Raw genomic sequence first — 25,943 nt, forward strand, 5'->3', positions numbered from 1 at the left:
TGGTAGAATACAATTTTTGGGTTTTATATATATATGCAGTAGGACCCACATCTCAGCCATGTTATATCCCCAACCTGCCCCTAGGTGAAGAGGCTTATATTTAATTATACTAAGAATATTTTAATGGAACATTAAGACTTTAAAATAATTAGGAATGTATAGGTATATAGTATATACTAAAGGTTCCACCAAAACAGGCCGTTAGCCAAAACGGTGGAGAGTAATATTGGTGGGGGGGGAGATCCCACCAAATACTCATTTTGGACTACCTTGTGTAACAGTAAAAGAAAGAGAGGAGAAAGGAGAAGAAGAAGAAGAAAAGAGAAACAGGAAGAAGAAGATAGAGAGATAAAGAGGGACTTTACCTATCTAAGGGAATTGTTGGACCAAGCTTGTAGCCAGGTAAGTCTCGTACTGCTGTACTAGGGTTGGAGAGTAATTTTACTGGAATAGGGAAGCTAGGGTTAGGTTTTTTTTTTTTTTTTTTCCAAATTGGAGCAGCCAAGAACCCTCTATGAATTGTTTAGTTGCCTAGGAGAGAAAACCCTAATTCCTATGGGCTGCTAGGGACCCAACTGATGGAACCCTTGCCCAACTAAACCCTGAAACATAGGGTTTCAGTAATTTTAATAGCCCAGATATGAATTGGGGCTGAATCATGATCTACCAAGGGAAAGTTTACAATATACCTTAAAGTAGAGTTTTAATTGATGATGGAATTGGGTCTCTTTAATAGGATTTTATAAACCTCTTTGCATAGGAATTGTGTTCAAGCGAAAATTGATAGAAATTATTGTTCCTGATTTAGACCTGGCCCCAATTAAGAAGATACAAGGGGGAAAGAAACTCAATTCTGCTGAACTCCTTAATTCTAGGTTATATTCTGAAATTCTGCAGAATTCAATTTCACAATTTTGAAGCTTAATAATTTGAGCCCATACATGGGTCAGTAGAAGGCCTAAATCAAGGACTTAAGTCTGCTATGACCAATTCGGACTTCAGGTAGGGGGTTAGGACCTAAATCACCATGACAGAGAAAAACAAAGACTCAGTAGAATTGAGTTCTATAAAATTTGGGGTAACCGGTGGGAGACAACTGGCCAGCTGGTTGTCCCTCCTGTCTCCAACCGGTTAGACTTCTAGAAGCTTATCAGGCTACTGTTTTGACCTTTGACTCCTCAAGCATATTGAAGACCTATAATACACATGTAAAGGGGATAATATGACCCTAAATGATGATGGCCTTAATATTCATTTCAATTCCAGGAAATTACAGAAATAAGTGGAATGTACCTAGATCAAAAATTGGTAAGAAAGGTTGGGAATAGGGGTAACCCCATTTAATCTAAACAAAAATTAGGATTTTAATTATATAATTGATAAATTGAAGTATGTTATGGAATAGGGAATCTGATTTGTTGTGTGGAAACCTACCCAATCTAGAAGGGAGATTTACAACCTTGGACACCAAAGGTGAGAGGGTGCCCTGATCTTTATGGAGTGTTTCTTTTATTTTATTTTATGCATGTATTCTTGCACTCATGCATAATGATGTGTGCATTATACTCATCCTTTTGGTAATTCCTTTCATGGTGGACTCGAGTTGGAAAAGGTAAGACTGGTAAGATGGGTCACTAGCAGGTGCCCAAAGATTGGTGTAGAAACACTGGTTTAGGTATCACCATCCTAAGTGCTACAACCCCCTGTCAGTGGGGGGATTGGTACTGACTAATCCCAATATTATTGGTTGCCTGATCACAGTACACTTTCATTTGTATGACGTACTATACTTTGAGATGGATGATAGCAAGATGTGACGTACTGTATGCCTGACTACCCGGGGTTACTAAGATAGGCGTTAGCTGGGGGACCGAGGCTCTGACTGGGACTGGCTGACTCCTGCCTACTACGAGCTTGTATTGAGGCCCAATGTACAAGGTAGGGAATTCCATCTATGTTGCGTAGCACTATACCTAGATTTATCTGACTTAGTAATGGACTAGGAAGTTATGTAATTATAAATGTAAATGAATTCATGAGCATCATTTAACTGCATGGAGCATGCATGACATCATGTGCCTTTTTTACGCTTGCTTGTCCCCACCCCTCACTGTGCATGATGTGCTCACCTCCCTTTGTTTACTTCTTATAGATGCCGAGGCCAGTATTCTATTGACTTCCATCCTTAATTATGAGACAGTGGCCATGGATCACCTGGCTTATTTTTCAGAGGATGAAGCCTAACATGGAACCGACTATGACTATGACGACTATGCCTACGGGGGCCAGTATTTCTGAGGAGTAGATTGACTTGTACTGACATTCTTTTTTTGTACATATTTCTGCTAGAGAGCACTCTGATGTTACGATAATTGGAAGATGTTATAATTTGGTGTAAATATTGTTTTGAGAGAATTGTATTATATTATGTTTATGTTCTTTTGGGTAACTGTAATCTAAAAAGTATCACTTAGTGACACTAGAATGATATATTATATTATGTAAATGGAATGTGTATATCTCTACAAACTCTGATTCATAGATGTGTGTTGTGGTGTTATGAGCAACCCTGAGTTTAGATCTTGGAAAAATCAAGCTGACTATATGCAGTGAGGTGTCCAGTGCCACATACCTTGGCCTAATTTGAGGATGGTGTGAAAAATTTAGAGGTAAACTGAGAATCATAGTCAGAGATAATACTGACATGTATACTATGATATCTCACAATTTTACAACTGTGCTAATTTCTCCATAGAATGAGATATCTTCAATGGTGTGAAATATGCTACCTTTGTCAACCTATCAACAATCACCCATATAGTATCATTCCCATTTCTAGTCCATGGTAGCCCTGTCACAAAATTCATAGTAATACATTTCCACTTCTATTCTGGCACGGGAAGTGGTTGTAATAGTCAATAGGGTTTATGTCCAACTGCCTTCACCATCTGACAATTCATGCATTTAGCTACATGTTTGCCACATCATTCTTCATGTTAGCCACTAGTAAAATTTATTTAGATCAATATACATTTTGGTACTTCCAGGATGTAAGGAGTAAGGAGTGCTATGAGCTTCATTGAAGATCAATTCTATCAATTTCTCTTCCCTTGGAATAGAAAACCTCTAGAATTTGTTGTTAGTGATAAGGTGTTTCTGAAAACCTCACCAGTAAGGGGTGTAAGAAGATTTGGAAAGAATTCCCAGTATGTGAGACAATTCAAAATTCTGAATCAGATTGGCCAAACAACTTACAGATTAGCATTTCCCCCAGAGTTGGAAAGGTTTCACAATGTTTTTCACGTATCAATGCTAAAGAAATATATTCATGATCCTTCACATGTACTGCATACTATTGAATCATTGGACTTAGATGATGATCTGAGTTATGAAGAACAACCCGAAGGAATCTATGATAGAAAAGAACATCACCTTCAGAATCGTACTATCTCTTATGTGAAGGTGAAATGGAGAAACCATCTGGATGAAGCCTCTTGGGAAAGAGAAGATTAAATGAAAGAAAGATATCTGGAACTATTTGGATTACTAGGTATGCCTCACAAATTTTGAGGACGAAATTTTTGTAAGGAGGGGGGAAATTGTAATACCCTAATCTGACTTTTATACCTCTACATGTGAACAGACAAGAGTACATGGTAGAGAAAGCCAATGCTGGCATGATTGGCAGCTGTGGAGTGCAAGGAAGGTAGAAGTGACCATACCTACTCCTGTTCAGCCTACCAACATAAATGGAGAACTCACCAGGAAGTATGGGCAAACAGGTGATCTTTAAGTATATAAAAGGTTAGGCATAGAGGGAAGGATAACAAGCCAAAGGGGGCTGAAAGTTGCAAAACTAGCAAGTACAAACGGGCCAGCCGGTTGGGTAAGAAAAATACATTGTCTGGGTTTTTGCACTGTGGGCCCCACACCTCTGCTATGCAATCCCCCTTTGACATCGATGGCAAGAGACTTAATTAAGGCATGAAATACATATTTATGCTAAGAAATAAAATGGGGAAATAAATTATAATTTTAATTACATATTAGTTAATTTAAGTAATATATATATGTGGAATTAGATTATGGCCAGCCAAATAGACCCTTAAGTCTATTTGGGTTGCCTTATATAAAGAAGCATTAAGCCCAGAACCTCATCTAATCGTGGGCTGCTGAACAATAAGAAGAAAAGGAAAGAAAAGAGAAGAAGAAGAAGAAAAGCGAAGGAGGAAGAGGAAGAAAGAGAAGTGAGGGGAGAGATAACTCACCTCAGGTTGCTATTGGATCGACTCTGCACCCAGGTGAGTAAACTCACTACTGTATTAGGGCTAGAAATGTAAATTGTGAATGAATAGGGTAGTTAGGGATAGGATTTTGCCAATTTGAGTCAGTCAAGGAATCCCTGTGAGTTTTGCAGTTGTCCAGTAGAGAAACCCTAATTACTATGGGCTATTGGGGACCTAATTTGTAGGAAATATGTATGTACGAAACCCTGAACCCTTGGATTTCCACCAATTCAGTAGCAATACATGAAATTGGGACCGAATTGTGGATTTATTGAGTGCAACCTTGTTAAGCCCTAGAATAGGGAATAGATTGAATTCTTATTTTTAAGAATTCAACCAATTCTTCTCTGGAAACCCTGTTATGAGCCTAATAAAGGCTAGAATGTTATTATTATACTTGTAGGTAACTGTACCTAAACCTAATTGAAAGATTGGATGAGGGAATTAACCCAATTCCTCAAAAAATTTCCAAGTCTCATTAAATTCTGGAAAATTCTGCATGAATAGAGGCATTAACCCTAAGTATCACTAATTGAAACCCATACATGGGTCATCAAGAAAATTAATCCAACCTTCATTGCCCTATTGATTCAAATTGGAGTATAGAATTGAGGTTGAGCTCAATTTCAGCTTAACAGTAGCCTATGCAACAGAGTGCAATGAGGCAGAATCGAAGTCTGAAGGAAATAGAGGAATCGATAGATCTTGACCGGCTAGCCAGTTAAGGTTCCAGAGACCAAATCCCTGACATAGAGGGTAAGCAGGCCTGGAACCCAATAATGGGATCTGTGTACATAATGTTCCAACAAAAATAGATCTTATTGACAATATTAGGGATTGTGTAACCCTAGGAAAATTGTCAGATGTAGGACCCACTGGTGCTTTCCCTACATGTGACCCCAGTAGTGAAGAAAGCCAAAACCCTAGGCTGTACAGTGAAGAGCAACCACATGCCCAAGTACTTTTAGGAGTTGGGGATAAAATACTTAGGCAAATTAGGGTAGAAGTGTAAGATATTATTTTGTAAATAATGATTTAAATCTTGTGAAATAAGAAATATAAGTTGTAGTGAGGGAATATATTTGAATTGGGAACCCGGACTTCAGTAAATTGGATGCCAAGGTGAGTGGGTGTCATGACTTATTTTATAGAGTGTTTATTATTGTAAATCTTACCTGTGATTCATGCATTATGTAGAAATTGAGGTTTAGGTTATCACTACCTAAGTGCTACAACCCCTTATCACTAGAGGGATAGGTACTAACTAATCACAACCCATAAATGCTTGATTTGCAGTTCACTTCCACAGTACAATGTACTGTACCTAGAGACGGATAGCAGCTTGGTACGATGTACTGTACGCTTGCCTGCCGAGGGGCCGAGGTTCTTTATGGGGCTGGCTAACTCCTGCTTTTAATGAGCTTTTATTCCTGAGGCCCAATATACAGGGTACAGAATATCACCTACGTTGCGTAGCACTATACCACTGATTTCAGACTTAGTAATGGACAAGAAAGTAGTGTAATGTTAAATGAATCCATGAGCATCATATAAGATGTGGAGTATGCATTGCATCATTTGTATTATGTTTGCTTGCTTGCCCCACCCCCTTACTAAGCATGACGTGCTCACCCCCTCTTATTTAATTTTCTAGATGACGAGATCAGTATTTTACCGACTACCTGCTCTGATCATAAGACAGTGGCCTTGGATCAGTTGGCCCATCTTCCAGAGGATGAAACCAACCATGGACCCGACTGTGGATGTGACGATTGTTCCTACAGAGGTAGTTCTTTTGAAGAATAGAATAGTCTATTCTGATGTCTTTTGTATATATACTTCCGTTGGAGAATACTTTGATGTATACAGTTTACTTTTGGGATGTTTTAGTATTGTGTAAATATTCTTTTGAAATGTTTATGTCTTTAATCTAGATAACTATAATATAATATTGTAGACACCCAGTTTTGTCACCCTCCTCTGGCTATGAAGAACTACGGATCTTGGGATGCAACTTTTTTACTTCCGATTGACAGAGATGATAATTGATTGGGGTAATCTAACATGGAAATATTCCATACCCACCCAAAATCCCAAAAACCCCATATGAGAGAAAAGAAGGGTCCAATTATGATGTTTTATATACGAAGGAATTCAGTCCTAGGTGACCGTATGGATGTATAGTACTCAAAATCATGATTCCAACAATATATATTACGTTAAAACCAGACTATCGGATCTCCCGCAATCATTCCCAGAAGTTACTCCATGAGCACCTAAACCCCTCCCATGCAAGCACCCACACTATACCATGAGCACCCAAACCCTGCCCGTTCAAGCACCCACACTATGCCATGAGCACCCAAACCCCACCCATGTAAGCACACACACCATGCCTCGCACGCACCCTGCCAGCCTTTCATGCATCTCGCCTGCCCCTCCCTCCCATAGTCAACCTCACAGGCATCCCTCCTGCCCCACGCACCCACGGCCCACCTTGCATGCACCCTGCCTGCCTCGCGTGCCCATAGCCTACCTTGTGTGCACCCCTGCCATCACCCCGCACCCCTGCCAACCTTCCAGCACCCCTGCCAGCCCTCTAACACCCCTACCTAGCCTCTACTGCCCATGCCTACCCTCTAGCCCCCCTACCTAGGCTCCAGCGCTCCTGCCAGGCCTCCAGTGCCCCTGCCAGACCTCCAATGCCCCTGTCAACCCTCCAGCACTCCTATCGACCTCCTATGCACCCTTATCCAACCTCATGCACCACCATTGATGGCTGAAATTTATATTCCCATGATCGGATTGGTGAAGAGATTTTCTCTTCACCCGTTTGTGCACCATACATTGTCCCGCTAATGTACCCTACACCGCGAGCTCCTATTGGCCCAAAAAGGCATCTTTTTGCCTTATTGGCCCAAAAAAATTACTTTTTCCCCCATTGGCCAAAGAAATTTACCCTCCACCCCATTGGTCCAAAATTTCATACTTTTACCCCATTGGTTTAGAAAAATCACTTTTTCACCCCATTGGTTAAGGAAATTCCTCTTTCCACCCCAATGGTTAAAAAATTCTATAAATACCCCTCTTTTTGGTTCCACACACAACAAACACTCAAGCCTCTTAGGAGAATCCATAGGAGAGAAGCTCTACCCTCTCTCCTCCCCTTCCCCCTTGAGGTTTTTCAAGTCTTCAGAGAGATCTTCATAAGATTTGAAGTGTTCTTCGGGCCTTCGAAATTCTTTAATCCTTTACCTTCTTTGAGTGAGATTTTGTGTAGGAAAATTTTTTCCTTAGTCTCCCACTCCCTCTTGAGTTTCTTCAAGTCTTCGGAGAGATCTTCGTAAGATTTCTTCGAATCTTCGAAGTGTTCTTCGGGCCATCGAAGTTCTTCAACCATTTAGGTCTCAGCCCATTCCCATTGGAAGCTCTGTCGGAGTGCCACCTCAACCTAGCCCTCCCATAGCCTATTCCTAGCAGAAGCTTTGCTAGAGTGCCACCTAACCTAGCTCTCCCATAACCTATCCCCAGTGGAAGCTTTGTCGGAGTACCTCCTTAGAAAAAATCCGGAAGTAACCTATCCCTAGCGGAAGCTCTGCCGAATCGATACTACAGTCAAAATCCGAAAGTAACCATTCATAGTCGGAACTCTGTCCAATCAACATCTCTCAACAAAGGAAGTTGGAGGTCAAGACCATCTTCCCTTGAGTCAGGAGAATCTAAAAGAGAGTTCGTGCTGGCACTAATCGGGGTCCCACCCCTCTTGATCTGAAATAGGGATTAAGCTCAGGTATAATTTCTCATCCAAATTAGCATAATGAAGACTTTATATTGACCTTGTTATAGTGTACATAATCATTTAAATTTAGTTAATGTACATATGTGTGATAATTTAGCCATGCATGCGGAATAAGAGTAATAGTAGAAAATATTCGTTCTTAAGCATCTACTAGGAAGACCAGTTGAACCGGGCAGGTTGGGTGCCTAACACCTTTCCAATTCTATAACTTGACACATACCCTAAATCTCTTAACCAAACCAACTTTCGAGCCCTTTTCACAGGAATTAGGCCCACTCTTGGGTGTTAGGTCCATAATCCTAGGTGGTGACTCCAACCCTTTTTATTATTATCCCAGTCCCCCGTATTGGACCATCATTAAACCCCCATCATAGTGATGACCTTTACACTCCTATGAAACAGGCCTCTATATATCTCTGAACGATGGTACAGTGGTATGGGGCCCATGGATAAAGCACACACGACACACCCTCCCTAAGAAAGAGAAAGAGGGGAGAGAGGGTCGAATGCTTAAAGTCTTCCCCCCCCCCAAAAAAAAGAGGGGGAAGAAGGTCTTTCTCCGGCCTTTACTCTCACAAATTTATCACTGTAGTGACACTAGAAAATAATGTAATATATTTCATTGATGAACTGTTTATATCTATATGATTGCTAACCTTTAGTTGTGTTGTGGTGGTAATATGATCTACCCTAGTTTAGATCCTGGGGAAACAGGCTGACTGTATACGGTGAGGTGTCCAATGCTGATAACTTGGCCTATTTGAGGTAGGGGTGTGATAGAGTGGTATCAGAGAAAGACTTGGGAAAAATCATCATAACCTACAAGACCTTAGGATATCCAATGTCATAGGATTTAATAATTAAAAGCTTCAAGATAAAAACATCAAATCTATGTGAATATTGTGTGTAGTAATAAAAGGGGAAAATTTTGTGCTTAAACTACGAATTTATATATATATTCTTAGTCAGATAATACTACATGACTCATCTTTGCTGAATATATGTTGAGATTTTAGGAATTAATCACTATTTATCTTTCAGGAATTCTTAAAATGCCACCCAGACGTGCTCAACCTCAGCATAAGTCACAATATGGGAAGAGGGGTCAGATTACCAGAGCTACCCCTTATATGCCAGTAGAGGATGAGGGAGAAAGTGAAACTGCACCTGGGCTAACCTTACCTACTCATGCATCTACCCCTGTAGTAGTAACGCCTATGCCACCACCACCTGCACCCCCAGTACTCACAGCGCAGGATGTTGCAGCTATAGTGACCAATATGGTATAAGGAATTCAAGAAGGGTTGCAACAAACTATGCACCAAAATATGTAGCAACAACAACAGCAACAACAACAACAGCAACAACAACAACAACAACAACAACAACAACAACAACAACAACCACAACAACAACAGGCAATGGTGGAAGAATTGGCCACTGCCATACATGCCAGAGAATCTCCAGCAAACCATGTATCTATGGCACCACCTCCACAAGTCCCCACAACCCCTACTTCTAATCGTCTGTTTGCTTCTGGAATTCCTGTCACTGCTCAAACCATCAGTGGAAAAGCATCCCAAGCAGCACCAGCAATGGGAACACTTATTGGACAACAGACCCCAGAAATCCCTCTAGCAATACAAATATGGATTGATACTAGTAAGATGATGGAAAATTTTAAGAAGTATTGGCCTCCATATTTTAGCAAGGTGACCCATGATCCATTGGCTCCTGCCAAATCAACAGAGGGAGTGGAGAAGACAGTTTCAATTCTGGGCTATAATGATGAGCAAAAGATCCTATGTGCTAGTTACTAGCTACAGAATGAAGCTCATACATGGTGGAAGGCTACCAGCCCCATGCTATTAGCCACACATCCACATCCTACATGGGAACAATTTGTGGAAGTTTTCTATAGGAACTTTTTTCCCATGAGTGTGAGAGACAAGAAAGAGTCTAAATTCATGGCATTGGTACAAGAGCCCAGATCAGTGTTAGAGTATCGGTAGCAATTTGAGGCATTGTGCTATTTTGCACCCAAGCATATGAAGAATTATAGGGCAAAAGCTAAGAAGATTGAGAAAGGGATGAAATCCAACATTGGTGCAATGTTGATTGCATACTGGAAGGTAGTTTGGGAATTTTATGAATGGAGTGTGAGGGTAGCGGCCGGAGATGGACTTTTGCATCTCGTCCTCTCTCCTCTTTCTCTTTCATGTGAGGGAGGGGGTGTGTCATGTGTACTTTGCTTACGGGCCCTACACCACCGTATCATCACTCGAAAATACGTGGAGGCCTATTTCGTAGGAGTGTAAAACTTATCATTTGAGATAAGGGTTTGATGATGGTCTAATAAAGGGATTGGGATCATACAAATGGGGCTTTAGAGTCACCACCTAGGGTTATGGGCCTAGGACCCGGGGGTGGGCCAAATTCCTGAGAAAATGGTCCAAAATGTGGCATGGTCCAAAGATTTAGGGTAAGTGTCAGGTTGTAGAATTGGGAAGGTGTTAGGCACCCAATCTACCCGGTTCGACCGGTCTTCCTACTAGATGCTTAAGAACGAATATTTTCCACGATTATTACTATTCTACATGCATGGCTAAGTTATCACACATATATACATTAATTGAATTCAAACTACTATATACACTAAAACAAGGTCTAAGTAAAGTCTACATGATGATAATTGGGTTGAGAAGTTATACCTGAACTTAACCCCTGTTTCAGATCAAGAGAGGTGGGCCCCCGATTAGTATCAGTTTGGACTATCTTTTGGATTCTCCTTGCTCAGGGGAAGATGGTCTTGACCTCCAACTTTCTTTCTTTGATTGTGATGGTATGTGGACAGGGTTTCGGCTAGGAACAGTTTCTTTCGGATTTGTTTTCGGATAGAGTTTCAGCTAGGGAAGGCTATTCCCAGGCTTAGGATGAGATGGCACTTTGGTAGAGCTTCCACTGGGAATAGGCTAGGGGAGGGCTAGGCTGAGTTGGCACTTCAAAAAGCTTCCATTGGGGATAGGCTAGGGGAGGGCTAGGCTGAGGTGGCACTCCGACAGAGCTTTCGCTGGGCATAGGCTAGGGGAGGGCTAGGCTGAGGTGGCACTTCGACAGAGCTTCTGTTAAAAATGGCTATTTCTGAAAAGATTCCAAGGGCACTGGGACAGGGCTTCCCCTAGGAACGGCTATTTTTGGAAAGAAATAGATTAACCTAAGAGTATACTGAAGATCTCCAAAGTCCCGAAGAACACTTTGAAGATCCGAACAGAGTTCCAGATTTTAACAAAGATCTCTTCGTAGACCCAAAGAACCTCAAAGGGGGGGTTTCTATTTCTGATAAAACTCAACAACACTCAAAGGAGGGGGTTGAAAAACACACTATTTTTGGCAAAAACTGAATTGAAGTAAGAACTTGGATTGAAAATCTTCAAATTCCCAAAGAACACTTCAAAGATGAGAACAAAATTTTGAATCTTGACGAAGACTGCTCCGAAGACCCGAAGAAACTCAAGAGGGGGAGGGGAGGAGAGAGGGCAGAGCTTCACTATTATGGAGTGAGGTGGGGTTGTTTGGTGTCTGAAATCCAAAGGGTATTTATAGGTTTTTTCGGCCAATGGGAAAGAGGGAACATCTTTATCCAACGGATGAAAGAGGGTTTTTTGACTAAAATGGGTGAAGAGGGCTTTTATCCAATGGGTAAAAGGGGTTCTTGGACTAAAATGGGTGAAGCAGGCTTTTATACAATTGGTAAAAAAGGGGGTTTTAGGGAGAGAGAATCCTTAGCAAAAAAAGGGTTTTGGGGTCTTAAGTGGGTGAAGAGGGGATCTCTTCACCCACCGAGCCAGTGGAATACCAATCGTAGCTGTTGTCGATGCGTAAGATTGGGCTGAAGTGCACGAGGCATGGTCAATATAGGAGGGCAGGCAATATGGGCAATATTAAGGGTGTGCAATGTATGGCATGCGGGTAGTGTGGGATGGTGCGGGTGCCTAGCACTATGGAATGGGGGTGCGGGCATGGGCAACAGACAGGCAAGCTACACAACTGCCAGTTTGCGCATGAGCATGGGTTGGCCTGCTAGCCAGTGAGCACAGGTGGACAACAGGGTCACGGGCATGTGCCCACGGGGGCACAAGCCTGCTGGGCAGGAGCACTAGTTTATTCCCGTGGGGGTGTGGGCCTACTGGGCTGGGGCGTGGGCCTGTGCCCGTGGGGGTCCGGGCCTACTAGGCTGGGGCACGGGCCTATTAGGTGGGGGCATGGGCCTACTGGGTGGGGGAGCATGGCTGCTAGGTGGGGGCGCATGGTTGGCTAGCACCATGTGTTACAGCCCATGGGTAGCAACCATGGGTGTAGCCATGGGCAGCAAGCACGAGTGCAGGCTTGCCTGTTAACCAGTGTGCGTGCGATTATGGATTTTTCTGGTGACGATCACGGGAGATTCGTCGATCCAATTTTGATGTGCCTATATCGTCAGAATCGTATTTTTGAGCACAATCTATCCGTACGGTCATCTTGACTGGATTCCTTCGTATATACAAGAAGTCAAAATTGGACCCTCTTCTCTCTCGCGTGGGGGTTTCTAGGTTTTTAGGTGGGGGAGTGTTTCTGGGTTATCTGGGTAGGTGGGGGATGAATTTTAGGTGTTTGGGATAGGTATGGGATTTTTCTAGGTTTCCAATGGGTCTGTTAGCGTGTGGGAAAGTGTAATTTTCTGGGGATGATCACAAGTTATCCGTCGGTCTGATTTTAATATGCCATATATCATCAGAATCGTATTTCTGAGCACTATCCATCTATATGGTCATCTTGACCAAATTCCTTCGTATATAGAAAGTTAAAATTGGACTCTCTTCTCTCGTGCGGGGGTTTCCAGGGTTTCGGGTAGGGGAAGATTTTCATCATCATCTCTATTGATCGGAAGCCAAAAGTTATAACCAAGATCCACATTTCATCATAGCTGGAGGAGGGTGACACATGGGGGTTTCTAGGGTTTCAGGTAGGGGAACGTTTCCATCATCATCTCTATTGATCGAAAGCCAAAAATCGCATCCAAGATCCACATTTCATCATAGCTGGAGAAGGGTAACAAAATTGGGTGTCTACATGGAGTTGCATCTACTGCTATTATACCTAGGAAGACTATCTCATGTCAAGTATCTGCCCCAGTCTCAACTAGCCACCACTGCTAATTAGCCCATATCTAAGAAGTGCTATGTGTGTTAACAACTAGGGCATTTTGCAAGGTTCTGTCATCAGAGGAAGCCAGGAGAGCCATATGTGACTTCTTCATCTACATCGACCAAGAAGCCACAAGCATCTGGGAAGGTGTTTGCATTATCAGCTGAGGAAGTTGAAACTACTCCTGGAGTTGTAACAGTTACAGTATTAGTTCCCACAGTACTAGCATTTGTACTATTTGATTCTGGTGCATCTTATTCTTGTGTCTTCCCATTTTGCTACAAGATTGGGAATGGAACCAAAAAGGTTAGCACATTAGTTGATGATTAGTACAACCACTGGGTTTATAGTGGATTTAGAGGATGTGTATGAACCAAGTACAATTCAAATATGTGGTCGAGATATGATAGCTCATTTGATTTGCATAGATATGAAGGATTTTGATGTGATACTGGGTATAGATTGGTTATCAGTGTACCGAGCATGTGTGCTTTGTGTAGAGAAGAAGATATTATTTAGACCTTGGGATGGAGAAAAATTTACATTCTAGGGATACAAGAAAGATAAGGCCAAGAAACTATTAATTTATACCTCCCAAGTTCAGAAGTTATTAGAAGAAGGATGTGAAGCCTACTTGGCATGTGTTAGGGATACTACTAAGAAGACTGCAACACTAGAAGGATTGGAAGTGGTAAGAGAATTTCTTGACATGTTTCCTAAAGATTTATGTAGTGTGCCCCTAGATAGAGAGACTAAGTTTTGTATTGACTTAATACCTAGGACAACATATGTATCTAGAGCGCCATACAGGATGGTTCCTGTTGAATTGAAAGAACTAAAGGAACATTCATAGGATCTACTAAAAAAAGGGTTTCATTAAACCCAGTATATCACCCTGGGGAGCTCTAGTCTTGTTCGTAAAGAAGAAAGATGGAAGTATGCAGATGTGTATTGATTATCGGGGATTGAACAAGTTGACTATCAAGAACAAATATACATTACCCCGCATTGATGACTTGTTTGACTAGTTTCAAGATGCTACTACTTTCTTTAAGATTGATTTTAAGACTTGGATATCATTAGTTAAAGATGAAAGTCATACAGAGGACAACTTTCAGAACTAGGTATGGCCACTATGAATTTATGGTTATGCCATTTGAACTGACTAATACACTAGCAGCTTTTATGGGATTGTTGAATAGGGTATTCCATGACATGTTGCACCAATATGTCATAATATTTATAGATGACATTCTGATTTATTCTAGAAGTAAAGAAAACCATGCAACTCATTTGAGGTCTGTGTTGCAGAGACTGAGGGAGAAGGAACTGTATGAAAAATTTAGCAAATGTGAATTTTGGTTGTCACAGGTGAATTTCTTGGGACATATTGTGTCTGCAAAAGGTATTGAGGTTGATCCAGGAAAGGTTAAACCTATGTTAGATTGGGAGTCACCAAAGAATGTTAGTGAGATTAAAAGTTTTCTGGGTTTAGCAAGTTATTATAGAAGATTCATTAAAAATTGTTCCCGGATTTCTGCCCCTGTGACTTGATTGACTAGAAAAGGAGTCAAATTTGAATGGATAGAAGAATGTGAAAATAGTTTTCAAGAGTTGAAGAATCGACTGGTAATAGCTCTAGTCCTTGCTATTCCAAATGGTACCTTGGTATGGTAGTATACAGTGATGCTTCCAAACAAGGTTTGGAATGTGTGTTAATGCAAAATGGAAGAGTGATTGCACATGCTTCCAGACAACTGGGGGACTATGAAAAGAATTACCCTACCCATGATTTGGAATTGGAAGTAGTTCTCTTCACATTGAAAATTTGGCATCACTATCTGTATGGAGAATATTGTGAAATTTACAGTGACCACAAAAGTCTTAAATATCTCCACTTAGAAAGAATTGAATATGAGGTAGAGAAAATGGTTGGAGTTATTGAAGGAATATGATTGCGCAATTCATTACCATCAGGGAAAGCTAATGTAGTAGCTAATGCATTAAGCCAAAAACATAAAACGACCACACTTACTACTCTCACTACCAATTAAATGTTGATAGAAGAAGCAAGAAAGTTTGATTTGGAGGTAATTATAGATGTGGAGACACCTGAGGAAATGACACTTGCCACTCTCACCATTGAACCCTCTTTGTTTGAGAGAATTAAAGAAGTCCAACCCACAGATGATGTGTTGAGGAAGACAATTAATTCCATTAATATTGGAAGATAGAAGGATCCTAGATTTTCAGTGAAAAAATGGAATTTTGTAGTTTAAAGACAGATTATGTGTTCCAAGGGAAGAGAAATTGATAGAACTGACCTTGAATGAAGTTCATAGCACTCCTTACTCCTTACATTCTGGAAGTACCAAAATGTATAAAGATCTAAAGAAATTGTACTAGTGGCATAACATGAGAATGCTGTGGCAGAACATGTAGCTAAATGCATGAATTGTCAGATGGTGAAGGCCATACGACAGAAACCCCATGGACTATTATAGACAATTCCCATGCCAAAATGGAAGTGGGAACATAATACTATAGACTTTGTGATTGGGCTACCATGGACTAGACAGGGGAATGATACTATCTGGGTGATTGTTGATAGGTTGAAAAAGTTAGCACATTTCATACCTATGAAGATATCTCATTCTACGGAGAAATTATCACAATTGTATATTGATAATATTGTGAGATATCTTAGTGTGTCTATCAGTATTGTCTTTGACAGTGATTTTGGGTTTACTTCTAAATTCTGAGAATGTGTGCAGAAAGCAATGGGGACTAAGCTGACTTTTAGCACAACATTTCATCAATACACTTATGGACAATCAGAAAGGATTATTCAAATCTTGGAAGTTATGTTAAAAGCTTGTTTTATAGGTATGAGTTATAGTTGGGATAAATAGGTGCCATTGATTGAGTTTGCATATAATAATAGTTACCCAACAACTATTGGTATGGCACCATTTGAAGCTTTGTATGGGAAGAAATGCAGAACTCCATTATATTAGGTGGGGTCACTTTTACCTTCCTAGCACTCCATAACTGCCAACCATACCAGCATTGGCTCTCTCTACCCTATACTCTTGCTTGTTCACAGGTAGAGGTATATAGAGGTATAAAAGTTAGACTAGGGTATTACAATTTCCCCCCTCACAAAAATTTCATCCTCGAAATTTGTGACGCATACCTGGCAATCCAAACAATTCAGGATATCTTTCTTTCATTTCATCTTCTCCCTCCTAGGAGGCTTCTTTTTTTTGGATGGTTTCTCCATTTCACCTTCACATAAGAGATAATACGATTCTGAAGCTGATGTTCTTTTCTATCATGGATTCCTTTGGGTTATTCTTCATAACTCAGATAATCATCTAAGTCCAATGATTCAAGAGTAGGCAGTACATGTGAAGGATTGGGAATATATTTCTTCAGCATTGATACATAAAAAACATTGTGAAACCTTTCCAACTTTGGGGGCAACGCTAATCTGTAAGCTGTCTAGCCAATCCGATTCAGAATTTTGAATGGTCCCACATACTAAAGACTCAATTTTCCTCTCTTTCTAAATCTTCTCACACCTTACTGGTGAGATTTTCAGTAACCTTATAACCCACAACAAATTCCAGAGGTTTTCTTCTTTTGTCTACATAGCTCTTTTTCTGGACTGAGACTCCTTAATTCTTTCTTTGATCATATCAACCTTCTCATAGGTAGTCTGTATCAATTCTTTCTCTGATCATATTAGCCTGCCAACATAATTGGAGAACTCACCAGGAAGTATGGGCAAACAGGTAATCTTTAGGTATATAAAGGACGAGGCATAGAGGAAAGGATGACAAGCCAAAGGGGGCTGAAAACTGTCAAATCAGCAGGTACAAACCGCCCAACCGGTTGGGCAGGCAGAATACATTTTTCTAGGTTTTTACACTGTGGGCCCCACACATCTGTTGTGCAATCCCCCTTCTACCCCTATGGCAAGAGACTTAATTAAGGTATGAAATACATATTTAAGTTAAGAAATAAAATGGGGAAAATAATATATAATTTTAATTACATATTAGTTAATTTAAGTAATATATATATATGGAATTAGATTAAGGCCAGCCAAACAGACCCTTAAGTCTATTTGGGATGCCTTATATAAAGGAGAATTATGGTCAAAACCTTACCTAATTGTGTGCTGCTGAACAGTAAGAAGAAAAAGAAAGAAAAGAGACGAAGAAGAAGAAAAGAGAAGGAGGAAGAGGAAGAAAGAGGAGGAGAGAGATAACTCAACTCAAGTTGCTATTGGATCGAGTCTGTACCCAGGTGAGTAAACTCACTGCTATATTAGGGATAGAAATGTACATTTTGTATGAGTAGGGTAGTTAGGTTTAGGGTTTTTCCAATTGGAGACAGCCAGGGAATCCCTGTGAGTTGTGCAACTGTCCAATAGAGAAAGCCCTAATTATTGGGATACTGGGGACCAAATTTGTAGGAAATCTGTCCCTACCAAACCCTAAACCCTAGGATTTCCACCAAGTCAATAAAAATACATGAAATTGGTGCCAAATTGTGGATAAATGGAGTGCAACCTTGTTAATCCCTAGAACAGGGAATAGTCTCAATTCTTATTTTTAAGAATTCAATCAATTCTTCTCTGGCAACCCTGTTATGAGCCTAATAAGGGCTGGAATGTTATTCTTATACTTGTAGTAATTGTACATAAACCAAATTGAGAAATTGGATGAGGGAATTAACCCATATCTGCAAAATTGTTCCAACTCTCATTAAATTCTAGAAAATTCTGCATTAATAGAGGCATTGACCCTAAGTATCACTGATTGGAACCTAGACATGGGTCATCAGGAAAATTAATCCAACCTTCATTACCCTACTGAGTCAAATTGGAGTATGATTGAGGTTGAGCTCAATTTCAGCTTAAACATCCTGTGCATCAAAGTATAATAAGGCAGAATCAAATTCATAAGAAATAGAGGAACCGATAGGTCCTGACCAGCCAGTCGGTTGTTGCCTAGGCAACCTGCAAGTTGATGTTCCATACACCAAATCCTTGACATAGAGGGTCAGCAAACCTGGAACCAAATAATGGGATCTGTGTACATAATGTTCCAACAAAAATAGATCCTATTGACAATATTAGGGACTGTGTAACCTTGGGAAAACTATCAGATGTAGGATCCACTGGTGCTTTCCCTACGTGTGACCCCATAAGTGAAGAAAGCCAAAACCCTAGGTTTTACAGTGAAGAGCAACCACATGCCCAAGTACTTTTAGGAGTTGGGGATAAAATACTTAGGCAGATTAGGGTAGAAGTGTAAGATATTATTTTGTAAATAACGATTTAAATCTTGTGAAATAGGAAATATAAGTTGTAGCAAGGGAAAATATTTAAATTGGGGACCCGGACTTCAGTAAATTGGATGCCAAGGTGAGTGAGTGCCCTAACTTATTTTATGGAGTGTTTGTTATTTCTAAATCTTACCTGTGATTCATGTATTATAGTTGTGTGCATATAGTTATTGTTATTGTTCTAAAACTGACTTGTGGAATGGGAAGCTGGAACAGGAAAGATGCGATAGTGATAGGTGCCCAATGGTTACTGTATGTATGTTGTGAATGGTTGATGTTTGGATATGCATCATGTAGAAATTATGGGTTAGGTTATCACTACCCGAGTGCTACAACCCCTTGTTAGTAGGGGGATAGGTACTGACTAATCCCATCCCGTGGCTGCTTGATCAATAGTTCACTTCCGTGGTACGATATACTGTACCTAGAGACGGATAGCAGTGGTGTATGATGTACTATACACTTGTGCGCTAGGCTTACTAACATAGGGGTTAGCCGGGGGACCGAGGTTCTTTTTAGGACTGGCTGACTCATGCTTACAACGAGCTTATATTCCTGAGGCCCAATGTACAGGGTAGCGCATACCGCCTACGTTGCATAGCACTATACAACTGATTCCAAACTAGGAAGTAGTGTAATGGTAAATGAATCCATGAGCATCATATAAGGTGTGGAGCATGCATAATGCATTGCATCATTTATATTGTGTTTTCTTGATTGCCCCACCCCCTCACTAAGCATGACGTGCTCACCCCCTCTTATTTATTTTTCTAGACGACGAGGCCAATATTTTGCCAACTACCTGCTCTGATCATTAGACAGTGGCCTTAGATCACTTGGCCCATCTTCCAAGGGATGAAACCAACCATGGACCTAACTATGGATGTGATGACTATGCCTATTGAGGCCATTTCTTCTGAGGAATAGAATAGTCTATTCTGATGCCTTTTTTTGTATATACTTCCGGTGCAGAACACTCTAATGTATATAACTTTGACATCTACAGTTTACTTTTGGGATACTATAATACTGTGTAAATATTCTTTTGAAATATTTATATGCCTTTAATCTGGATAGTTGTAATGTAATAGATCCCTATAGTGACATTGGAAAATAATGTAATATATTTCACTGATGGACTGTTTATATGTATATGATATCTGATCTTTAGTTGTGTTGTTGTGGTGTTATGATCTAATCTAGTCTAGATCCTGGGAAACAAGCTAACTGGATATGGTGAGGTGTCCAATGTAGCATACCTTGGCCTATTGGAGGCAGGGTGTGACACCAAGAAGGGCTTCCAATCGACATGCATGATCGAAGAATTAGTGACAGAAAGATATAAGGCAGAACGAAAATAAAATAAGAAAAAAAGACATACTAGATTCAAGTCATTCAACATAGCCTCGATAGAAGTCCCTCAGGAACAACTAGCCACCCCTTTGTCAGCTAATTATACCCCCACCTGAAGGTAGTAGGAAAAGGATGATGATGAGGGCTCCTGAGCTTCGGGCACAAGATCCTTAAATGCTCGTAAATCCAAGGCTGCATAAAGATGAAGTATTAGATATAGGTGCAAGATGAAATTAAATGAAGATGAGTGGTTGAAGCATACCTGGATGCTATAGAAACCCCCACAGATGTTGTGGTTGCCATACGCCAGATGGTCCATCATCCTCAGAAAATTAGTGTATGCCAACCTAGCCCCAGTCATACTCATCTATCTCTTCCAGAATGGCGAACAAAAGTGCCATGTGAGTGTTAATCTTTCCACAGAAGTTGCAAAAAAGAAAAAAAAATAGTTGTGAGGATAGCGACCAGAAAAATACCTCTTTTCCCCTTTGTGGGGAGAAAAAAGACTTGCATTTGGCTCTCTCTCCTCTCTTTCTCTTTCTTAGGGAGGGGTGTGTTGTGTGTGCCTACCCACAGGCCCCGTACCACCATACCATCGCTTGGAGATACATGGGGGCCTATTTCACAGGAGTGTAAAGGTCATCATCAAGATGGGTATTTATTGATGGTCCAATGTGGAGGATCAGAATCATACAAAAAGGTTGGAGTTGCCACATAGGATTATGGGCCTAGGACCTAGGGGTGGGCCCAATTCCTAAGAAAATGGCCTAAAAGTTGGTCTGGTCCAGAGATTTAGGGAAGGTGTTAGGCACTCAATCTACCCGGATCAACCGGTCTTCCTACTAGATGCTTGAGAGCAAACATTTTCTACAATTATTCCTATTTCACATGCATGGCTAAGTTATCACACATATATACGTTAACTAAATTTAATTAATTATGTACACTAAAACAATGTCAATAAAAATTCTACATTTTGTAATTCGGGTGAGAGATTCTACCTGAGCTTGACCCCTATTTTAGGTTAAGAGGGGTGGATCCTCGATTTGTGGTGGCACGAACTTTCTTATGGATTCTCTCGACTCAGGAGAAGATGGTCTTGACCTCCAAATTCCTTTTTCAAGAGATGTAGATTATGGTAATACTTGGACAAAGTTCCTCTAGGAACAGTTACTTTCGGATTTGAATTTTGGCTGAGCTTCGACTAGAGAAGGCTATTTTCGTGCTTAGGCTGAGGTGTTGCTTCATTAGAGCTTCTGCTAGGGAGGGAGTACTTCTATATTTTTTCTGAGGTGGGACTCTGACAGAGCTTCCACTAGGGATAGGCTATGGGAGGGATAGAATGAGGTGGCACTCTAGCAGAACTTTCACTAGGGATAGGCTATAGGAGGGCTAGGCTGAGGTGGCACTTCAGAAGAGCTTCCGCTAGGGATAGGCTATGGGAGGGCTAGGAAGAGGTGGCACTCCGGAAGAGCTTCCGCTAGGGATAGGCTATGGGAGGGCTATGCTAAGGCATGAAGAAATTCAAATGATTGAGGAACTTCGAAGGCCCAAAGAAGACTTCGAATCTATGAAGATCACTTCAAAAACTTGAAGAACCTCAAAGGGGGGGGAAACAAAGACATTTTTTTTTTTTTTACAAAAAATGCTCACTCGAAAAATTTCGGATGATTGAAGTACTTCGAAGGCCCAAAGAAAACTTCGAATCTTATGAATATTTCTTTGAAGACTTGAAGAACCTCAAAGGGGGGAGGAGAAAGGGCAAAGCTTCTCTACAAAGGGTGCTCACTAGGACGCTTGAGTGTGTAAAATCAAAGGGAGGGGGGTATTTATAGATTTTTTGGGTCATTAGGTGGAATGGAGATTTCCTTGGCCAATAGGGTAAAAAAGTAGATTTTCTTGGCCAATGGGGTAAAAAAGTAGATTTTTGGGCCAATGAGGTGAAAGATGAATTTCTTTGGCCAATGAGGTGAAAGATGCTTTTCTTGGCCAATAGATGAAAAGATACTTTTCTTGGCCAATGAGATGAAAAGATGCTTTTCTTGGCCAATGAGAAGAAAAGATGTTTTTCTTAGCCAATGGGGTGAAAGAAGTAATTTTTGACCAATGGAGAAAAAAGATGCTTTATTTGGCCAATAGAGTGAAAAAGATGTTTTTTTTTTCCCAATGGGAGGTCACAATGTAGGGTATGCTAGCGGGGTGATGTGGAGTACACAAGAGGGTGAAGAGGGAATCTCATCAAAAATTTGATCATCAGAGTGAGGGTGCCGGTCGTCGACAAGAAATGCACGGGTGAGTGATCTTCGGGCTATATGCATGACAGGTTGGGCTGCACACACGACATACAGGGGTTCCTATGTACTAGCAAGTGCTCTCGCATGCAAGCGGGGCACCTTCCTACAGGCGGGGGCACCAGCATATAGGCTGGGGCACTGACAAGTGATGGGGGTGTCACGCAATGAGGGATGGGACATGCATAGGCGAGGTTGTGGGGGTGTGAGGCATGCATAGGCAAGGTGTGGGTGATTGCATGGGCGGGGTTTGGGTGCTCATGGCAAGGTGTGGGTACTTGCATAGGCATGGTTTGGGTGCTCATGGCAAGGTGTGGATGCTTGCATGGGTGGGGTTTGGGTGTGCACGGTGTATCTTCTGGGAAGGAATGTGGGATATCTGATGGTCTGATTTTGATGCGCCATATATCTTAGAATCATGATTCCAAGTACTACCCATCTGTATAGTCACTTTGGACCGGATTCCTTCATATCTGAGAAGTCATAATTGGATCCTTCTTTTCTCTCACACGGGATTTCTGGGATTTTTGGGTGAGTATGGAATGTTCCTGGATTGGGTCACCACATTTATTTGTCATCTCTATCATTCAAAAGCGAGAGGTTACGTCTATGGTCCTTTAGTCATCATAGCCAAGGGAGGGTGACAAAATTGGTTGTCTACAAAATGCCCCTCTTTGGCTGAGGCCTATGCTAATAGCTGAAAGGCAAAGAAAAGAATGACCACATTTTGTCACCCAGAGCAATTACTGTCATCATCTTGCTCATCAATGACAAAGTTGAAAATGCAATAGATAATATCTCTTAACTACTTCAAATTTTAGATCTTACCTGGGCAGTCGATCGCAGGAATGAAATTTGAACCCTTTCAATCATATAGAAGATGTTAGTATCTGATTTGGTTCTTGAGCCATTGTTTTGCAGAGATTTGAGCCCTCCTTGCAAAAGATGTTAGTATCTAATTTGGTTCTTAAGCCATTATTTTGTAGATATTTAAGCCCTCCCTGCAAAAGATGTTAGTATCTGATTTGGTTCTTTTGCAGAGATTTGAGCCCTCCCTAGAAAAGATGTCAGTATCTGACTTTGTTCTTGAATTTCCTAGGCTGGGCTTCCGTGTGCCAGTCTATGGAATTGACCAATGAGATTGGGCCACTTGGGACTGTTTCAATGAAATTGGGCCTTCTGGGGCCGGTTCAATGAAATTGGGCCACCTGGATCCGGTTCAATAAAATTCTTTCTTTCTTGATTATTGCCTTTTCACCTTTGATTTGGATTCTTGAATTTAAAGCTTTGAATTGGGATCTTGATTTGTATTTTACTTGAATTTGACTTGAATTTGATTTGTATTTGATTTGAATTTTTCTTTTCACTTGAATTTTTTTTGAATTTGATTTGCATCTGATTTGAATTCTTCTTTCACTTGAATTTGATTTGCAGTTTGTGTTTTGTTGTAGGAATCTTTGATTTGCACCTTGAAATTCGAATCTTGATGAATTTTTTTTTTAAATCCAAATTTTTGAACAATATAATGGTCCTCCCCTCCCACTCACTTCTCATTTCTGATATTCTGGGTTGGTTTTATCTTGATGCAACCAACCCCGATGTCCCGAAGCTCCTTGAACGTAGACTAGATAGAGATGCCTCCTTTAGACTACCTATCCCTTATGACCGTGTGAGTGTCCAAATACTTCTCAGTGGATTGTCTTTTGATCTTCTTTTGGCTGACATGGTCCTTATCAGGTGTCTCCGGAGGCCTATGCTGATATTATGCAAATGCACCAGGGCCTTTGTGATGTAGTGCTCCTTAAGGTAACATCCTTTATTTGAATTGGTCCTCTTTCTTCATTTTTTTTCTTATTTTGACCATTTCTCATATTTCCCAGGATGGGGAGAATGTGTCCTTGAGAGAACAAGGTAGTTCTCAGCAGGAAGTGATTGCTCGGCAGGCTATTCAAATTCGAAACCTCACCATGAGAATGGTGAATCGTGGTTGGAACCTAATGATCCTTCAATGTTCCCAATAGATGACCCGAAGTATGGCATCGATGAGGGTGCTGACTCCTAGAGACCTGTTCTTGTTATTCCTGCAAAACACAGATGTTGCTTTTTTCTTTTTCTTTTTCCTTTTCCCTCCCCATGTTCATTCATCATTTTTTTTTTTTTTACCTTTTGTATTTCTAGGCTTGGAATTTTATTTTTGGAATGGAAATCTATCTTTTGCATAAATAAAATCTCTTTTTTTCATGAATTAGAATTTTAAGGCATAATTAATTTCAAGTCTTCATTAGAATAACTCAAAAATCCAAATATCACCTCACTTTACTACCAAGTGAATTACACAAAAATGGAAATAGCTTTCCCACCAAAGACAGGATAGGTAGGGTGCAATGTGGGAAGACAGTTCTTGGGGTGGGTAGAAGTTCACCAACTCCTCCAGGCCCTCTACTTCCAGTCCATACTATTGTCTGATGTAAGTGGGCAAGTAAAAGGATGTATGTGTCAATCCTATCAACCTGATGTAGTTGCATCTAGGGGTCTTTATTAGAAAATCATCTTATGACCACCCCGGGCATCTCCATGCAATATGTTGTGTAGTTCTTCCTTATAAGTACTCCTCCCAATCAACAATGAGCTTGAATTCCGGGATTTCCATCTTGTCTTGGTAGCAAAGAATGCCAATTTGGCATCCATTTAATGGCCTGGTCAATTTCAGTTTCTAAAGTAGCCAAAGTTGGAAAATAGCAGGACTTCCTTGATAATGATCAATTCTAAATCTGCCGCTATGGTTCATGTCATCAAATCCCTTAAGTGTCTTTACAAGGACTATGGGGATGATATCACCTCCTTCCTTTAATTGCTTTACCACTTCTATCAGAACAAGTGGTGCAACACGTTCAGGAGTTCGGAGAACATAGCAAGCTATTATGTAGAGTAGATAAACATCCTATGAATTTTATTGATGGATTCCTCCCAGTGATAGATACCGAATGAAGATCCTAGCCACCTTCAAAATATCAATCTTCCCATATCTAATGAAAGGCTTCATTTCCTCCTTTTTCCATCCGAAGAAGTCGTGAATTTCCTCCGAGTAATCTTTCTTTAAAGATGGTTGAATCAATCTGCCCTTAGGTGGAGATAGCATACAAACTCATAATTCTTCGAGAGTTGTGTAGATCTTGATCAACCCAAAGCAAAATACATGAAGATTAGTATCCCATTGTTAAGGCACCTGTCAGAGTAAATTGTGATGTAATTCTACACACTCGATCCGACTGAGCATCGACATATTCATGAATTCTAGTAGTCCTGATGCTGTAATGTTTATGTCCAAGGTCTATTTTCTCAATATCTTGTCCAAAGAGTCCATGACCTTTCCTGCAACCATCATAAACAAAGAGGAGATGTGATTTTTCAAAATATCACCCATTAGCTATTGACTCGACCAAACCTTTAACACTGTTGCATCAAAGCCTCTCTTTTTTCTTTTTTTTTGACTAATCAAGTATGAATTGGCCTCGATTTACTTGTGCTAAGTGGTGACTTTTTTTGGGGGATGGAATTCTGGATAAAAATTTGGAAGACCATAGGTGAACGATAGATACCTAATTGCCTTGCATGCCAAATGGCAATTCTTGGGGGACACAAGTTATGATGATCTTTTTAGGTACCTTGATT

The 25,943-nt window shown here is 40.6% G+C and overlaps 1 protein-coding gene across 8 annotated transcripts; it reads left to right on the plus strand.

Annotated features, from left to right (window-relative positions):
• Positions 1–213: 213 nt before the first annotated feature.
• On the plus strand, positions 214–24,941 carry LOC122067405. Of its 8 annotated transcripts, none has more exons than XM_042631246.1 (6): positions 214–402; positions 1,406–1,473; positions 1,762–1,938; positions 5,941–6,072; positions 24,009–24,077; positions 24,152–24,941. In XM_042631246.1, exons 3-6 carry the CDS (start codon positions 1,930–1,932, stop codon positions 24,290–24,292), a joined length of 351 nt encoding a protein of 116 aa, XP_042487180.1. In that variant the 5' UTR covers positions 214–402; positions 1,406–1,473; positions 1,762–1,929; the 3' UTR covers positions 24,293–24,941. The 8 variants fall into 8 exon arrangements, 5 of the variants coding, with proteins under 5 accessions (XP_042487180.1, XP_042487182.1, XP_042487181.1 ...); XM_042631248.1 differs by having other exon boundaries at positions 1,808–1,938; XR_006136701.1 differs by lacking the exon at positions 214–402 and adding exons at positions 2,153–2,313; positions 17,467–17,583 and having other exon boundaries at positions 432–1,938.
• The last annotated feature ends 1,002 nt before the right edge of the window (positions 24,942–25,943 follow it).

Source organism: Macadamia integrifolia, unplaced genomic scaffold (assembly GCF_013358625.1).
Source record: "Macadamia integrifolia cultivar HAES 741 unplaced genomic scaffold, SCU_Mint_v3 scaffold289, whole genome shotgun sequence".
NCBI classification, from domain to species: domain Eukaryota; kingdom Viridiplantae; phylum Streptophyta; class Magnoliopsida; order Proteales; family Proteaceae; genus Macadamia; species Macadamia integrifolia.